This window comes from Chiloscyllium punctatum, chromosome 2, assembly GCF_047496795.1.
Source record: "Chiloscyllium punctatum isolate Juve2018m chromosome 2, sChiPun1.3, whole genome shotgun sequence".
Lineage (NCBI taxonomy): Eukaryota > Metazoa > Chordata > Chondrichthyes > Orectolobiformes > Hemiscylliidae > Chiloscyllium > Chiloscyllium punctatum.
In genome coordinates, this window is record NC_092740.1 from 83,763,352 (window position 1) to 83,782,849 (window position 19,498).

The 19,498-nt window shown below is 41.0% G+C and overlaps 1 protein-coding gene across 1 annotated transcript in view; it reads left to right on the top strand.

Annotated features, from left to right (window-relative positions):
* Window positions 1–14,018, top strand: part of anxa1a (annexin A1a) — a 31,548-nt gene extending 17,530 nt beyond the window's left edge. Inside the window, exons 11-13 of the mRNA XM_072584922.1 lie at window positions 4,590–4,648; window positions 8,421–8,543; window positions 13,794–14,018. Of these exons, the coding sequence (XP_072441023.1) occupies window positions 4,590–4,648; window positions 8,421–8,543; window positions 13,794–13,853 (242 nt within the window). The 3' untranslated portion in view covers window positions 13,854–14,018. The remainder of the gene's footprint in view (window positions 1–4,589; window positions 4,649–8,420; window positions 8,544–13,793) is intronic.
* The last annotated feature ends 5,480 nt before the right edge of the window (window positions 14,019–19,498 follow it).

Consider the following 19,498-nt stretch of genomic DNA (forward strand, 5'->3'; position numbering starts at 1 on the left):
CATTTCAACTCCCCCTCCCACTCTGCCGAGGATATGGAGGTCCTGGGCCTCCTTCACTGCCGCTCCCTCACCACCAAACGCCTGGAGGAAGAACGCCTCATCTTCCGCCTCAGAACACTTCAACCCCAGGGCATCAATGTGGACTTCAACAGCTTCCTCATTTCCCCTTCCCCACCTCGCTCTAGTTCTAAACTTCCAGCTCAGCATTGTCTCCTGGACTTGTCCGACCTGCCTATCTCCTTTTCCACCTACCCACTCCACCCTTTCCTCCTTGACCTATCACCTTCATCTCCTCCCCCACTCACCCATTGTACTCTATGCTACTCTCTCCCCACCCCCACCCTCCTCTAGCTTATCTCTCCAGCTTCAGGCTCCCTGCCTTTATTCCTGATGAAGGGCTTTTGCCCGAAATGTCAATTTCGCTGCTCCATGGTGTGGTAACACCAATTCTTGCTCTGTAGCATAGAGGTTATTATATTTAACCTCTCTCATTTCTCTAATCTTTTGCCTTCAGTCCAATTAATTTACATGATAATGGTATTGACGTACATAACCATGCCACATGTTTATTCTTTAAGCAAGGCAGCATTAAACTCATGAACAGAAAGTGCTCAATATTGTCAAGCTGTAAGTAGGTTCTGTCATTGAAGACCGAAGCTGTAGGAACAGACAAGCCATTCAGCACTTTGAATGACAAAGCAGACTAATATCCTGGCTGAATTGAATCCTTAAGTCCACTTTTCTTTGTTTTTAACCTATTCATTTTTTGTTGTTTGTTTGGAAATCCTATCTCTGCCTTAAATACTCAATGGCTCTACAGCTCATAAATTCCACAAGTTTACTACTGTTTGACAGAGTCCTCATTGCATGAGTGACACCCCTGCATACCTCACTCAGTATGCTCTCTGATTCTAGACTTCCTGCAACAAATGGCCTTTCTGCATCTGTTAACTCTACTAATATTGATACATACAATCAGTACAGAAGACAGAGGCTAAGGAATACTGGCTTAACCTCTCTTCTAGGGTAGTCCCTCCATACTTTGGATCAATCTCCCCGTGTCTGCGTGGGTTTCCTCCGGGTGCTCCGGTTTCCTCCCACAGTCCAAAAATGTGCACGTCAGGTGAATTGGCTATGCTAAATTGCCCGTAGTGTTAGGTAAGGGGTAGATGTAGATGTAGGGGTATGGGTGGGTTACGCTTCGGCGGGGCGGTGTGGACTTGTTGGGCCGAAGGGCCTGTTTCCACACTGTAAGTAATCTAATCTAATCTAATCTAATCTAACCAGTAAGCTTTCTCTAGACTGCCTCAGTTGCCAGTATATGATCTTTTTTGGTAAGGGGCCTAAAGCTGTTGACATTGTAGCTGTGGTCTGGCCAGTGCCTTGCATAGGTTTAGCAAGATCTCTACTTTGGACTCTAGTCCTTTTTTAGATAAAGGTTTCTACTTGCCTACCCTATCATCTGCTGAGTCTGAAATAATAGCATTTATTTGTGCATGAGGACCCTCAAACCACTCTACACATTTTATGCAATTTCTTCTGCACCTCACCACCCAATTTAAATGCTGTTCACTCTTGTACTCTTACTACTAAAGTGCATAACCTCATTTTCCCAGACTTTTTCATCTCAGATTTGTGCTCTCTCGTATAACTTGTCTATATAATCCCTCTGCAAACTCCAGTCATCCTCATAATTACTTTCCAACCTATATTTTCATCTGAAAACTTGATTATAGTATATTAACTTCCTGATCCAAGTCACTTATTACGATAACTGACCTCTACAGCACTGTTACACGTTGCCATCCAGAAAAATGCCCCCCATCCCAATGGTTTAAAGATGATCTAGTATGGTAATATGCTAAGAATGGTAAGAAAAGGGTTATTTTCTTAGTCTTCTATGCAGTATCTCATTGAATTTCCAGGAGATGTGTGGAAACCTCAATTATCCAAACGAGGCAGGCAGAGAGTATTTTGTTTGGATAACTCTTCTATTGTAAGAAGTGGTGATTTGAGTGGTTATTGGAACATGCCTTGATTATCCAGTAATGCTATACCAGTTTAACTGATAACTGAATGTGGTGTTGTCTATTGATGTTTTTACAGGACCTTGAGCTCTGATGCTCAGTAATTGAGGTTGTACTGTATTCCTAACTGTTGTTGATGTTTTTATTGCCAGTTGGCCTAGAGTTACTTTCTTGTCCCTTTTTAGAATAAGTGATATATGTTGAAGTTGCAGAGGATTGGAAAACTGACATTCGGAATCTAAAGATTTTTGGACAATCATTACCAGTTTTCCACCAAGTTACTTAATTTTAGGATGCATCCCATCAGACCTGAGAAACATGTGGATTTGCCTCATTTGACTTCCCCATTACTTTTAAGTGATTTTGTGTTTTTACGCTACCCTTTTTTTTTTGTGTCCCTGAAAGAGTATTTCAGAACGATTTCTGTGGCTTTTGCCACAAATTGAGCGTTTATTTGACAATTCTGTCATTTCCTCATTTCCTATTTTCCCAAGCCTCTAGTGGGCCTAATGTTCAACTCTGCATCTCTTCCTTTTTTTTTCACATTTTAAAGAATTATTTTACACTCTAGCTACATTAGTCTATAAATGTCCATCCAAATCAAGGACTTTCGAACCTCTATTCATTGAGGTGACTGCTTGTGCACAAATTGCAATATTGCAGCAAGGAGCCTAGTAAAGTGGAATTCCATGAACATTTAAGTGCTTTGTGTGAGGTGACTATAGGAAAGGGTATGATGAACAAGCTATTGACTGGCTAAAGCTATAATTAGCACCAAGAGAAGATGGTGGTGGTTATTTGAACTATCACTAAACATTTTGTTCTTTAGGATAATGCTTTAGGCCCAACCATCATCCACAGCAGTCCAAATTATGTATGTTCACTGTTTGCACAGAGCTTATCATGGCTCTTTGAATACTGACTGATTCAGTACCTATATGCAGTAGAATTGTTGCCTTGAATTGGTAAGTGGCAAGTACAATTCAGGCCATGGTGCCGATAATAATCTGTTTGCTCAACAAGAGAATCCAATCCTCTTTGACATTACAACATCTACAACATTTTACTGATATATTTCTCTCTCTCTCTCTCTCCCTCTCTCTCTCTCTCTCTCTCTCTCTCTCTCTCTCTCTCTCTCTCTCTCTCTCTCTCTCTCTCTCTCTCTCTCTCTCTCTCTCTCTCTCTCTCCTCCATTTCCAACCAGCCTACCCACTCCTCCTTCTCCCAACCACCATTACATATGCTGCCACCATTAAAATATTGGGCATTACCAATGCTCCAACTAAATTGAACTGGGCCAGCTATACACATCTCTCGGAGAGTAAAGTAGTTTAGAATTTCTGCAGTCAGTAACACCTGTTTTTCTTACAAAGCCACAACTGGATGCACTCTAAGCACCTTCATCAAATGTTAAGCTCAACGTTGGCAGGCGAAAAGCAGTCCACTTGAATATCCTATCTACTGCATTAACACTTAATTCCTTTACTGTTGATGCATAGTGGCAGCAGTGTACCAACTACATCATGCCTTCCACACCCATGCATCCTACCTAGAAGGACAAGGACACCAGATACATAGACGTATGATCCTATCTTCCTCCCCCAGCCGAATGCTGCTCCATCCTGACTTGAAAACCTATCACTGTTCTTGTTCTTAGAATTCCTGCTTCCTGCCAGAAGATAAACACAACTACCTCGACCAGCAATGCTCAAGTATGCTTCATCAAGAAATTAAGTTCTGAGACTTTTTGTTTTGTTTTTTGTTCTGTTGCAGTTAAGGCTTCTGCCTCCAGGGGCATACTGTCTGAAACACTTCTGACTAACAGATCAAATCCACATCGAGTAGTAATTTACACGATCACTGCACTGCTCTTTATAGGCGTGGTTGGCAGCATAAAGGGCTTTTTGACATGAGTTGTTTTCAACTCGTCTTCGTAAAGCATTCCTGTGGCTTGTAGCCCCCAGAAAATACTTCAGTAACTGGCAGCAAGTCAATTGCTTTTTTTTTTCTTTCACTGCATTCTTTGTATTATTGCTCTCATCAGGAGACCAAACATTTAGACTTAGAGTTTCTGTTTTCAATTCTGTACCTTCACATTGTGATGTGGCAACCAGACTGAGAAATCTCTGTTCCCATGTTCACATTTAGAATAATGGAAAGCTGCTTCACTTTTTATTGAACCCTACCCAATTCATTTTTCTACTGCAATTATTGTTAGTGGAATCTAATAAAGGTGCCCTCTGCAGTACTTTATAAAAAGTATAATGTAACAGCCTTTCCTTTCTCCAACCGTAATGAAACCATTGCATAGGAGAAAGTGAGGACTGCAGATGCTGGAGATCAGAGTCGGAGTGGAGCTGGAAAAGCACAGCAGGTCAGGCAGCATCTGAGGAGCAGGGGAATTGATGTTTTTGAGCATAAGCCCTTTGTCAGGAATTCACAATGAAGGGCATATGCTCAAAACTTCGATTCTTCTGCTTCACAGATGCTGCCTGACCGGCTGTGCTTTTCCTGAAACCATTGCATGAAGTTCACTGAAATCTCTCCTTTTTTTTGACACAGTACGATGCATTGGAAACAAACCGGATTACTTTGCTGAAAAGCTGTATAATTCCATGAAGGTGACTATCTGTTTCTCTGGCTTTAAGTGAACCTATGGTGAAATGTATTTTACTATGCACTTGTGTGCATGCAGAGGGCACTTATTGAAAGAAGTGACATACCAAGTGGTTGTAGATGGTTTTTTTTCAATAACCTAGATTTTTTTTTTTAAATGTTGAAGAAAAAGTGGTCAGGGAAAGTCTGGGCAAAAAAGAAGCCATCACTACTTATTGGATTAATTTGTTCATTTGCAAAATTGGAAGCCACAACAATAAAAAGGGCAATACCAGCAAGTTCTTGCCAAAGGACAGTTGTGACATCCCTCTTGGGCAAAAGAGTCAGGTCGAGGCCTGAGGATTACTGCATTTCTCAAGCAAATTAAGATGGACAAGTACCAAACGACTTACAGAATACACCTTACTACACCAAAGTTTTTCTGTTGAAGACTGAAATAGACTTTAAGGACATGTCTGTTTTGAGCAAGGAAGGTACTAACAGCAGAAATTTAATGCAGGGCAATGGGATATCTGTATAAATAGTAACTATTTAAATAGATGAAAGAAGTTCCACTAATCCACAGGCAAGGCTCCTCACTTACAAATCTGGACAGGATTATGGCTGCCTTCACTCAAGTGTAGAAGGTTCAGGGGTGACCATATTGAGGTTAATAAAATTTGAGGACCATAGATAAGGTGAATAGCATAAGTCTCTTTCCTAAGGTATGGAGTTCAAGACTAAAGGTCACTGTTAAGGTGAGAGAGATTTGAGACCTGAGGGGTAACCTTTTCAGAGGGTCGTTTGTGTCGAATGGACTGACTGCAAGTGGTAGATGCAGGTATAGTTACATTTAAAAGATATTTGGATAAATCCATGAATAAGACCCTTAAAGGGATTTGGGGTTAACTTTGGGAAACATTGGTCAGCATGGATCAAAGGGTCTGTTTTTAGTGCAGTCTGAACTAAAGGGAGCTAGATTCAATGGCACTCCCACATCAACCTCTAGGTTGTGACCAGGTGAATATCCTACCCTCCTTTTTACCGCCCAATATCTATGTTAAAAGAAGCCAAATTAACTAAATTGGTATTAAAGGGTGAACTTATTAGCCACAAACATGAGAATAAATAGAATGCAGCATAAAGATTAGAAATGTAAACTGGGTGGGGACGGAAATCTTAGATCCTTTATTAAAGAGTTCAGAATAGATTTATGAAGATGTTCCTCTGATTGGAAGGTTTGAGTGAGATGCTGGGGCTACATTCCTTTAGTGTCGGTGGCTGAGGGGTAATCTTTATAGGTTAATAAAATCATGACTGGTGTGAATGGGGTATATAGGTAGGTCCTTTTCCAGGGATGGTGGGAGGAGCTCAACTAGAGGGCATAGATTTAAGGTGAGAGGAGAAAGATTTAAAGACCGGAGGGACAATATTTTTCACGCAGTGTAGCAAGTTGCCAGAGCAAATGGAGGAAGCTGGTATAATTACAACATTTTTAGAAGACCTCTAGATAGGTAGATGACCAGGGTTTAGAGGGATATGGGACTAAATTTATATAGGAGATCTAGTCAGCATGGATGACTTGGACTGAATGGTCTGTTTCCATGCTGTATATCTCTAGACTAAACCTGAATTCCATGAAGACTAAATTGCAGATATTACCATCCAACATGGTCACAAATAGTGACTCACTTTAGTTTAAGATTCTTGGTTATGTAAGATATCTGACAGGTGTTAACTCATTGTCTTCATTGTTCACTTCACTGGCTTAACTGGCTCCCAATATTCTTGTGAAAGCATCTTTACTTGCATCACCATATCTATTGGCTATTCTCAAGCTGTGACCTTCACAGTGCACTAAACCACAAGTCCACTGATAAGGTAAAACAATGTTTCCAGTTTGGGACATCATTCACAGGAAATGGCTTTCTGTCATGTTGTAGTCAGCATCATGCTACTTCAGCTGTAATGTTACTGACTACTTTTGTTTTGATTTGCATCTCTAATCATTGCATCTTTTGAAAGGTTGTTTTTTAAATTCTCTTGTGACTTGAGATGTATTCCAGAGTTCCCCTGATCACTGCGAGATAATTGCTGAATCTGCAGTTGCCATTTAGCTAGTCTCCTTTTCTCTTAATTATTTGCTTCAAGTTCAATGTGCCTAAATCTGGGGGTTATGCTTGAGGATATATGCGTAAACATGTAGAGAAATCTCTTTTGAAGGTGGCAACTGGCTAAGCAGATGTATTGAATTCTAAGGATTTAAGTACAGTACCAACAAGCTTTTAAACTGGTACATAATACTATGGCCCTGGACAGATTAAGATCTAGGTCAGGCAGCATCCAAGGAGCAGGAGAATCGATGTTATGGGCATAAACCTTCTTCAAGCAGGGCTTATACCCGAAACGTTGATACTCCTGATCCTTGGATGCTGCCTGACTTACTGCGCTTTTCCAGCAACACATTTTTCAGCTCTGATCTCCAGCATCTGCGGTCCTCCCTTTCTCCCAGACTAAGATCTAGTAAACTACAGTCTGTGAAGGCTTTGGGGAGTATAGTAATGACTTTAAGAATGGAATAAATAGACAGTTTCTACAAACTTAGGGAAGCAGGAGTGGTTTTCTTGCATAGAAAGCAGACTGCTCCTTAAAATGAAGGGCTTGATTGGAGGGAAATAACTTTTGAGCGGGAGGCATAGATTTAGTGACTAACCCATTTTTAAGTGGTAATGTAACATGACTACATATCCAGTCACCCAGGCTAATGTTATAGGTTGAAATGCTATCATGGCAGATGACACAATTTTTTGAATTGCAAGCTGTTTAAAGCTGATCATGATCACAACCACTTTTAATAACAAACATCTAGTTTGTTGTCCTTTAGGGAAGGAAATCTGCCACCCTAGTCTGGCCTACATGTGACTTCAGATGCACAGCAATGTGGTGGACTATTAATTGCCCTCAAATGGCCTGAAGCAACCAGTTAATGAGCTATTCCTACCAATTACTGTATCCCATGGAAGAATATGGGGAAAACATCTCCATTTAGAATGTGAATATAGACTAGTATTGTTTTGTTTAAGGGAATGGATGAATGCTTGAGGAAATAGGAGCATAAATGTAAGTTAAATGGCCATAATCTGTGCTGCATCAAAGGTGACTGTCAAGGGAGATGGTTGCCTTAAGCAAGTGGACCAGACTTCAACTGGTTGGTGAATTTATAATGTGAAATATGTACATAGGTCTAACCAGCTGCTTTGCCTCACTTCAGTGAACCACCTATTTGCTTGTGGTAGCCCACACACTTGTTAAACGTGAGTTCATTTAACATAATCACCTACAGTGTGGTAAACAGTGGGAGGAATAGGAAACGTGGGAATTTTGAGAAGGAATAGAAAACATGGATGTGGGAGTGGGAATGAGAAAAAGGGATGCAATGGAAATTTAGGGAATTGGACATGGCAATGGTAGAGATTGTGAAGTGAGGGGGAATGGGAAATATAATATGGAGAAAGGATAGGAGTTTTGTGAAGGTGTGGGGAAATACATGCTAGTGGATTAGCCATGGAAATGCAGGGTTATAGGGATGGGGTGGTTTAGGGTGGGCTGCTCTTCAGAGGGTTGGTGTGGACTTGACAGACTGGCCTACTTTCACACTGTAGGGATTCAATAATTCTATTGTACTCTTACAATGTCAGTTTTACTGAAACTACTGTTTTAAAATGTTTCCAGTCAGCTTCAGATGTGTCTATCTTTTGAAATGGGCTTGTTAAACCACTTTTTTTTATTTTTGAACAGGGCTATGGTACAAAAGATAAGGTATTGATCAGAATTATGATTTCCCGCTCTGAAGTGGATATGAAGGACATCAAAGCAGCATACAAAGCTAAATATGGAAAAACACTTTACAAAGCTATCAAGGTAAGTGTTGTGGGCCAGATCAGGCAGGCCCCCTTAAAACACTTCAGGAAGGCAACCCAGGCCCTAACCTTGCTAGGTGTTTTAAGTAGGTGTAACATGGATATTCCAGGAGAGAATCAGCTAGTCAAACCACTTATTTCATTTATAAATTTTGTAAATCTTTTTTTTAAACCAACAAAACAGAATACAGGATAGAATAGAAGTCATGAGTACCAGACTGGACCTGCTTTTGGGTCCAGTGGCTCTTTTCATTACTCAGCAGAGCTGGGAGAACCAGCCAGCCTCTTTCATCGTACAAGTGTTTTTTAAAACTTGAAAGCCTCTGTCTGAGGCAGTATCAGTTAACTATTATCAAATTGGCCCTGAAACCCTTCAACCTCCAGACTTTTCAGCATCTATCATTTAAAACCTCTCTGGGGGGAGAAGGAAACAAAGGACTGTGTAACCTTGTTAAAGGAACAGTTTAGTCACCGTAAGATTGCACTCACTAGTTGAATTTCTCAAAACTAATCCTGCTTTGATTTTGGATCTTGCCCTGCTGCACTGATCTTGTAGTTAAAATTTGCTCATTTTAATTTAGAAAGTGTAAGTTTTGACTATATTTCTAGAGATGTTTCCTCCATCTAAATGGACAGCTGAAGCTTATTTCAAAAGTGAAACCAGGAATTTCTAAACTTGTTTGGCATTTATAGGGACATGTCTCTCTTCTTCAATTAGATTAGAGTTAAGCTTATTCTCAATGTTGTGAGCTTCCATGCCTACTTAAATTTAATTGGAATTATATCTTAGAAATAGATTTTTCATTTGGTGAGAATGAAGAGTGATTATTCATTGTGCTGAACTTAACATTGAGCTAAAATGTTTTTCCCTGATGCAAAACACAATCTGTTCACTAGCATTTGAATTATGAACCATAAAAGCCAGTCGCAGATGGGTGGGGGTGACAATGTTATCATTTTAAATTGAGCTTTTTGTCAGAATCCAATTTTCTCATTTGAAAAACAGTATTAAAAATGTTTTTCTTTAAGATCAATCCTGTGCACAAACAAGATTTGGCCAGTTCTTAATCTATCCCATGCGAGAGCTCTGGTCTCAAGTTTTCCATTGCTTTTACTTTTGGTTACACTTTTTGGTCTGAAATAATCTTGTGAAATTTGACTCTTTTAAACCAATACAACAACTGAGCAGCCCAATTCCAGCATTCTCAAATTTTGTGTTTTAGAACTTAGAACATGACAATGTAGGCCCTTTTGGGTTGTGCTGACCTGTGAAACCAATCTGAAGCCTACCTAATCTACACAATATTCCATTTTCATCCATATGTCTATCCAATGACCATTTTAAATGCCCTTAAATTTGGCCTTAAATCCACAATTGCAGACAGGGTATGGAATGTGCTCTTACTGAGTAAAGAAACCACCTCTGACATCTGTGCTATGTCTATGACCCCTCAATTTAAAGCTATGTCCCCCTGTGCTAGCCATCAGCATCTGAGGAAAAAAGCTCTCGTTCCACCTTGTATGTCTCAATTAAGTCACCTCACAACTGCCTTCTCTTTAACGAAAACAGCTTCCTGTCCATCAGCCTTTCCTCCATAAAACTTTCCCTCCACACCAGGCAACATCCTAGTAAATCACCTTTGAACCCATTCCAAAGCTTCCATATCCTTTTTGTATAATGTAGTGACCAGAACTGTATGCAACACTCCAAGTGTGGCCTCACCAGAGTTTTGTACAGCTGCAGCATAACCTCATGGTTCTGAAACTCAATTCCTCTAATTAAAGCACCTTATGCTGCCCTAGCAACCATATCAACCTGGGTGGCAACTTTCAGGGATTTATGTACATGGACACAGGTTGCTTTGCTCATCTACATACCAAGAATCTTACCATTGGCTCAGTACTCTGTATTCTTGTTGCTCCTTCCAAAGTGAATCACCTCACACTTTGCTACATTAAGCTTCATTTGTCACTTTTCAGCCCAGCTCTGCAGTTTACCTATGTCCTGCTGTAACCTACAACATCCTTCATCACTATCAACGACTCCACCGATCTTAGTGTCATCCGCAAATTTACCAACACATCCTTCTATACCCTCATCCAGGCCATTTTTAAAAATGACATATAGTAGTGGATCCAAAAAAGATCCTTGCTGTACACCACTATTTTAAAAAAAGTCAGGATGAACATTTCCCATCAACCACCACTCTGTTTATCAGCTAACCAATCTCTGATCCAAACCACTAAATTGCCCTCCATCTCATGCCTCCGTACTTTGAGCAATAGCCTACTGTGGGGAAACTTATCAAACGCCTTACTGAAATTCATGTACACCACATCAACCACTTTATCTTCATCCACCTGTTTGGTCACCTTCTCAAAGAACTCTAACTCAATAAGGTTTTGTCAGGCATGAACGATGCTTAACAAAACCATGTTGACTATCCCTGATCAACTACTTCACTTCTAAATGATTTAAATTCTATCTCTTATAAACTTTTCCAACAGTTCACACTCTACCAACATAAGGCTCACTGGTCTATAATTACCAGACTTGTCTTCACTCCTCTTGAACAAGGGAACAACATTTGCTTTCTTCCAGTCTTCTGGCACTTTTCCTGTAGACAATGATGACATAAAGATCAAAGCCAAAGGCTCTGAAATCTCCTCCCTGGCTTCCCAGTGACTTCTAGCATAAATCCCATCTGGCTCAGGATTTATCTATTTTTATACTTTTCAGAATTGCTAGCATTTCCTTGTGAACCTCAATCCCATCTAGTCTGGTGACCTGTATCTCAGTATTTTCTTCAACAACATTGTCTTTTTCTAGTATGAATACTGATGAAAAATATTCATCTAGTGCTCCTATCTCCCTCGGACTCCACACACAACTTCCCACTATTATCCTGATTGGTCCTAATCTTACTCTCTAGTCATTCTCTTGTTCCTGGTATACCTGCAGAAAGCCTTAGAGTTTTCCTTGATCTTATCCAACAACTACTTAATTTAGGGTGGTACGGTGGCACAGTGGTCAGCACTGCTGCCTCACAGCGCCAGAGACCCGGGTTCAATTCCCGCCTCAGGCGACTGACTCTGTGGAGTTTGCACGTTCTCCCCGTGTCTGCGTGGGTTTCCTCCCACAGTCCAAAGATGTGCAGGTCAGGTGAATTGGCCATGCTAAATTGCCCATAGTGTTAGGTAAGGGGTAGATGTAGGGGTATGGGTGGGTTGCGCTTCGGCGGGGCGGTGTGGACTTGTTGGGCCGAAGGGCCTGTTTCCACATTGTAAGTAATCTAATCTAAACTAGTATTCCTTCCTGGCTTCTCTTAGCCAGGAAAGACCTAAAGAGAGCTAACTTGTCATTCTCTCAAGCACCCTAACTGAGCCTTCACATCTTATCCTAACATAAGCTGCCTCCCCTTAGATTAGGTTAGGTTCCCTACAGTGTGGAAACAGGCCCTTTGGCCCAACAAGTCCACACCGACCCTCCTGAAGAGCAACCCACCCATTCCCCCTACACTTACCCATGACTAATCCACTTAACACTCTAAACAATTTAACATGGCCAATTCATCTTTGGACTGTGGGAGGAAACCCACGCAGACACTGGGAGAATGTGCAAAACTCCACACAGACAGTTGCCCGAGCCAGGAATCGAACACTGGTCTCTGGCGCTGTGAGGCAGCAGTGCTAACCACTGAGCCACCATGCTGAGATTCCACTTCCTTAGTAAACCACAGCTCCTGTGCTCGACAGCTTCCTCCCTGCCTGACAGGTATGTACTATCAAAAATCTGCAGTTGCTGTTCTTGAATAATCTCCACATTTCAATTGTGCCCATCCCCTGCAGTTTTCTTCGCCATGTTATGCATCCTTAGTCATGCCTAATCACATTGTAATTGCTTTTCCCCCAGCTACACCTCTTGCCCTGTGGTGTATACCTATCATTTTCCATCACGATTTAGTTGTTTACTTTAGTGGTCACTAGCACCAAAGTGCTCACCTACCTCCAAATCTAACACCTGGCCAGGTTCATTATCTAGTACCCAAATCTAATGTGGCCTTAGCCCTTGTTGGCCTGTCTACGTACTGTCAGAAAATCCTCCTGCACACATTGGACAAAAATTAACCCATCTAAAGTACGTGAACTTTAGTATTCCCAGTCAATATTTGAAAGCTAGTCCCCCATAACAACTATCCTGTTATTCTTGCTCTTATTGAGAATCATCTTTGCTATCCTTTCCTCTACATCTCTGGCCTATAGAAAACTCCCAAAAGGGTAACCCCTCCTTTCCTGTTTCTAACGTCAGCCCATTCTACCTTGGTAGACGGGTCCTCCAATGTCCTTTCTGCCACCGGAATACTGTCCTTGACTAACAATAGCTGAAAAAATGTGTTGCTGGAAAAACGCAGCAGGTCAGGCAGCATCCAAGGAGCAGGAGAATTGACGTTTCGAGCATAAGCCTTCTTCCCGAAATGTCGATTGTCCTGCTCCTTGGATGCTGCCTGACCTGTGCTCTTCCAGCAACACATTTTTCAGCTCTGATCTCCAGCATCTGCAGTCCTCACCTTCTCCTACTTGACTAATAATACCACACCACCATGACTTTTACCATCATCCCTGTTCTTACTGAAACATTTAAATTCTGGAACCTGCCACAACCATTCCTGTCCCTGCTCTACCAGTGTCTCCCAAATGGCCACAACATCGCAATTCCAGGTGCCAACTGATACTGCAAGTTCAGCCACATTACTTCAATGCCAGGAGCATTCAGAAAAAGACACCACTTCAAACCAACTTCTTGTTTGCTGGTGTCCTTTTGTGATCTTAACCTTATTTCTGACCTCACTACTCAATCTCCTGTATACTCTAACTACAATTTAGGTTCCTACTTCACCCCACCCCCCTGCTGAATTGGCTTAAACCACCGAGAGTATTAGCAAATTTCCTTCCCAATTTGTACCCAAATTGTTACCCCTCTGGTTCCAGTGAAGACCATCCTGTTTGTAGAGGTCCCAGCTACCCAAGAAAGAGCCCCAATTATCCAAGGTGAATTTGAGTGAAACAGCCTTGATTATTGATTCTTGTGCACAAGCATTTCTGAAAATAACCTGCTGAATTGTTTGTCTCAAATTGGGATAGGGGAGAAAAACTACCATGTCATTCCTGAAAGAGTTAGAGAAACATAAACTGGAGTTCAATATATTGTGTGTGATGATGCTAACTTTTGGTTTTCTTTCTTTCCACATAGGATGACACTAAGGCAGACTATGAGAAAATCCTGTTGGCTCTATGTGGAAGTGACGAGTGATTTTTTTTTTGGTTCATATGGACCAAATATCTGTGGATGCTCATCTTTGTCATTTTCAGTAACCATGTAATGAAGCTGAATTGTAATACCGCTAAGTCAATATTTCAATGTCATGGTATTGAATACCTTTAATGGTGCAAATAAAAAGTTCTGAATTGTCTTTCACCTATCAAATGAAAATGTAATCATTGCTACCAAACAGGAGAAAATAATTTGAAATTACCTGCTGGCCTTCATTTTAAAGTACTGTAGTTGCCCTGATATCTCATCTTGCTAGCTTTTTCCAGGGTAGCTGCTAGTTTTCCAATCTCTGGTCTTTAAACTGGCAGTAAAGTTTAATTTTTAGCATTTTTACAAAGCTACCAAATTTTGACACTCATCAATTACCAAACCGCTTCTGATCAGTTTCTTTGAATCCAGTGAATATTTAGCACAAGCGTTGCAAACTAATCTACCTATATCGTATGTAAATCTGTCCCTAATACTAATTTCACTTCACTCCACAACACCTGAGCAGCAATGGATGGAGGGTTGGGTTGGAGAAACCATCCAATCCAGAAAAAAATGTGATGGAGCAGACATAATCTTTCCTCACTCACCACAATTCAGTTGGGTATGGGGAAGGACAGTTTCCTTGCCCAGAATTGTGCTGCAAGTAGCACTTAACATAGAAAACAGGAGCAGGAATAGGCTATTCAGCTATTTGACCCTGCTCCACCACTTATGATCATTGTTGATTATCCTCCTCAATACCATCCCACTTTATCCCCATAAGTATAATTCTTAAGGTTAGAGGGATGAAATGTTAACTTCAAAAGTATTTTAATGTTTTGGCCTCAACTGCTTTCTGTGGCAGGCAATTCCACAAGCTCTTTGCTTCTGGGTGGAGAGATTTTTCCTCATTGTCCTAAAGTAGCCTGCCACATAACCTGACTTACTTCTGGATGCCCCTACTGTAAGGTATACACAGAATGTTCCCAATCTAGTCTTGTTAGAGTTTTTAGAGACTTGAGATTCTGCTTTTGTTTTCTCCCCCCGCAGCGCACCCCCCCCCCCCCCACCCCACCACCTCCTTCTGAACACCACCTTGATAAAAATATTTATCCTTGGCAAAAGAAACAACTCTGCAATCCAGTGGCATCTTTTTTTTTAAACCTCCTTTTGACTTTTTCTCTTCAATGGAATGAGTTGCTACAGGAAGCGGTGGAAGCTAGTACGATTACAACATTTTAAAAGTCATCTGCATAGGTACATGAATAGGAAAGGCTGAGACGGATGTGGGACTAGATTAGGTTAGGATATCTGGTTGGCACGGACAAGTTGTTTGCACGCTGTATACCTGACTGTATATTCAAGGCTGGAGCAGCATCAGTGGGGCAACAGTATTGGCAGCACCGATTGGGAGTCCTGCCTGAAGTTAGGACTCTTAGCGTCGGCAAGATGGCAGTAGCAATGGATTAAAATCGGAAGGGTTTTTCCTGACCATTTATGTTGAATTCCAATTTCACTCAGCTGTGGCAGGTTTCAAACCTGGGATTCCAGACATTGCAAAGGTCTCTGGTTTCACAGTCTAGCATAATATCACTAGGCCATTGGCTCTCCAGTTCTTCTGACTGTATGGGACCTAAACTGTCGTCTTCCTTTTTTTTATTTTCACATAGCTACAGAAAATTTTATGAGCTGGGAACAAAAACAATCTAAAAGATTAGACTTTGGTTTCTTAATTTCAATATTTTATTCATGTATGCATGGGAGATGTTCATAGCCAAAGGTGGAATCTTTGACTAAAATAAGGTTTTTAAACTATTCAAACAGAACAATAGAATATAAATTCCTTTTGTAACATTTTAATTGTTTTTTCTTAAACGGTATCTCTGTCCAACCCTACTACAAGAATAGTCTCCTCTGCACTAACCAGCATTCCTGGTTAGAACAAAATTTCACTAACTACTTTCATAAACACCTTTCCACTGAAGATGCATTGATGTAGTACATTATCAAACCCACAATCTCCCCTTCCTGAGGTGGAGGGAGCAGACAAACTCTAACTGCATTATTCCAGCCTACCCAACAAATGAGCAGAAAGTGTTAAATTGGCAATAAAATATTCAATCTGCATTTAATGAGAATAAAGCTGCACACTCAACCCAAAGAGGAAATTGTTAGAGCACATTACTGCAGATGCTGGAATCTACTGAAAACAAAATGCTAGGGATCACAGCAGGTCAGGCTGCATCTGTGGAGAGAAAGCAAGCTAACATTGAGTCTAGATGGCTCTGCAGAGCTGACATGGAGAGAGCTGCATTTATGCAAATAATGGGGTGGCACAACAGTGTGATCAGATACCCCTTGTCCTCACTTTTCATTCCATCAGCCTCTGCATTCAAAGGATCATCTCTGCCATTTCAAACCATGTCAGCAGAGAAACACCACGTCTTCGCCTCACTTTCCCCTGACTGCATTTCACAGGGATTATTCCCTCAGGGGCACCTTAATCTATTCCTTGACCACCAACACCACTCCCATTCCCACAGTACCTTCCCACAGAAGGTGCAACTACCACTTCATCACTGCTCTTTCTTCATGCCACCCCCCCCCCCCCCCCCCCCCCCCCCAAACCATTCAAGGGTCAAAACTGTCTTTCTAGGTGAAGCGGTATTTCACCTGTCCTGCCTCCAATCTTGTGTATTGTTTGTTTGCTGCACCCAATGTGGTCTAGTCTACAGTAAATCAACCAAACACAGACTGGGTGATCTGTTTTGAAGAACACCTCCGGTCCATGTGTAAGCATATCCCCAACCTTCCTGTAGCTGGTTATTTGAAGTGTCCTGCTCACATGCCCACTTGTCTGACCTTGGTGTGCTGCAGTGCTCCAGTGAGTGACAGCGTAAACTGGAGAAACAACATCTCGTCTTCAGACTATGCACTTTCTAACTTTCTGGATTTGAAAGTGTTGAACTCAATATTTTGTTATATTCTCTGTTGTTGTGTCCTCTTCCCCCACCCCAGTGGGACTGTCTGTTCCTTACAGTAATACACACCATTGTTCTGTCATTCTCAGGTCAGATGAAGTGATCAGCATATATCTTCCTGCACTTCACCTTTCCCACCCCATTATAGCAGAAACGCTGCCCCCCCTGGACTTCACCTTCGTTCTGAAAAGTCAGACTCCATGTTAGTTTCCTTTCTCTCCATGGATGCTGCCTGACCTGTAATCTCTAGCATTTTTTTTGTTTTCCGAGGAAATAGACTGGATTATGAACTTCATTTCTTTCTCCCCCTCTTCCTTTTCTGTGCACCCCGCTGCCTCCAATCACCCCTATTATAATAACTTAAACTATTAAACTAATTATAACACCACTCCAAACTCCTCCAAAGAAGATTTGGTCCTGCCTCTGCACTCTGTATGCATATTAGAAAATATTAAAACATTCAATGAAATCAATATTGCCCCTCCATTCAGTTGGTACAGGAAGTTGTTTGAACACAATGTGGAGATTGGAGTACTAAACCCAGATTGAGGCTCCAATGTTCTCCAGTTTCCTGCATTGTGACACTTAGCTGCAAAAACATTTTTTTTGGGGGGGGAGCAAGAATCTGTATGACATTGTGGTATGTTCATCTACCCCTTTAAGAGTTGCAGGTATATCGTAATGAATTTTTGCCTGTCGACAGAGGTGTCATAATAAAAACAGTTTTGCACTGATTTGCAATAAGAAAATAGTTGAATCAATCGTTTGTACTCCATTAGTCTTAATGTAAATTTTTCCCTCATGTCTAAGATATATTTTCTTCTCTATCATCTATCCTTTCAGGACTATTTAAAACTCCTTTTAATTGCACCAGCCACAGCATGTTTTGGTTAAAGGAGTATTCCCTATGTCCATCAAAACAAGTTGTTGTCCTTTGTTTTGGTGATTGTAATTTCAGCGCTGAACTCTAACAGATTTATGGATGACTCAGTTGTCTTACTGTTGTCACCTTTCAGTCTTTAGTATCTGTCTACTGTTTGTGCCTATTTGCTGCCACTTTGCCATCTGTGGGTTTTCCTATACAATATTTGTGTATTAGCCCATGTATTACATAGTGCAATCAGGTTTGTAAGATCTATTTTGGTTTATTTTTAACATTAACTACATACAAGTTTGATATCAGATCTCATGGTATGGATTTTCTGCTTACCAATTTCTGGACATGATGCAATTGACTGACTCTATGACACCGACTGAAGGTCAGGTCACACATCATACACCATGACATCAAATAACAAGTACAAGCCTCTGATCTGGAATCTAAGCCATAAACTTAACAAACTTAGTTTGTTTGAGTCACAAAACAAAGCCAATCGTTGATTCTGTAGATGTTTTCAGGCTGGTTTGAGGGATGTTTCATGAGTCTGCAGTGAGACTATTTAAAACCTTGAACAAATAATTTCTGCCTTTTCCTCCGAAGCCAGCTGTCTGGTTTTGAACATCGGATACGCTGCCTAAAACTTTTGGCCACAGTACAAGTAAATGAAGAATGGCGGTAGAAAGGGAGGGAACAAGAGACCTGGTCTTGCCGTTGCCCATTCAACGTCTTTTTGATGCTTTGGAAAAACAAAGGTTAGCTTGCAATCATACAACCTCCACTTCCAAACTTGCCAATTCACAAACAGTTTATGCTCTGAATCATTTAAAGTGATGAAGTAATGTGACTGGTGTAGCCTCCTTCTCATGTGGAATCTGTTGCCTGAGATGATTGAGTCTAATGGCCTGATCTGTATCCATGTGAATAACGTGTCTGGATGTGCAGGTTACTTCCACATAACCTTATTCCTTTCCAATGGTTTTATAATTTGTAAAGATATGCACATCTTCAGCCACCTTAAGCACTGTTTTTTGTCATGCAACAACATTTTATTGGTATTTTCAACTTTGTGATTTCAGCCTACTCAATAGTTACTTTTGCTATAACAATAAAACACACGCCGAGCAAATTCTGTAAACTTCAATACAACAAGGTCCTCCTGAGCGAGGCAGTCAAGAACCTGATGACCAATGTACTGGCTACTAATGGAGGGGTTAGCCATTGATCAAATGTTTTGACATTCTTACAGCAGTCAACATCTGCTGCTCCCACTGCCCTGGCCTTCGGGCTTATTAGTTCCAATGTTCTACATACGTGCAGAGTGATTTCTAAAAGATGAATGATTCCTGAAAAGCTCCTTTTCACATGCTCTGCTAATCTATCCAAACCTTGTGTCCACATCTCAACTTGCTTTTAAAACAAACCATCTAATTGAATAAAATATCCCAAGGTCTTTCACATGAGAATGATGAATACAATTTGCTACCAAGTCACATATAACAGTAAGAATCAGGGTAGTCAACAGCTTAATCAAGAAAGTAGCTTTTACAAAAGCAAACTGATAGGATAGATGCTGAGACAGGAGGAAGAATTGCCAAAGATTCTTGGCAAAGGGTGCTGAAGATACAGAGCTGAAAATGTGTTGCTGGAAAAGCTTCTTGAAGGGCTTATGCCCGAAACGTCGATTCTCCTGCTCCTTGGATGCTGCCTGACCTGCTGCGCTTTTCCAGCAACACATTTTCAGCTGTGATCTCCAGCATCTGCAGTCCTCACTTTCTCCTCGGTGCTGAAGATAC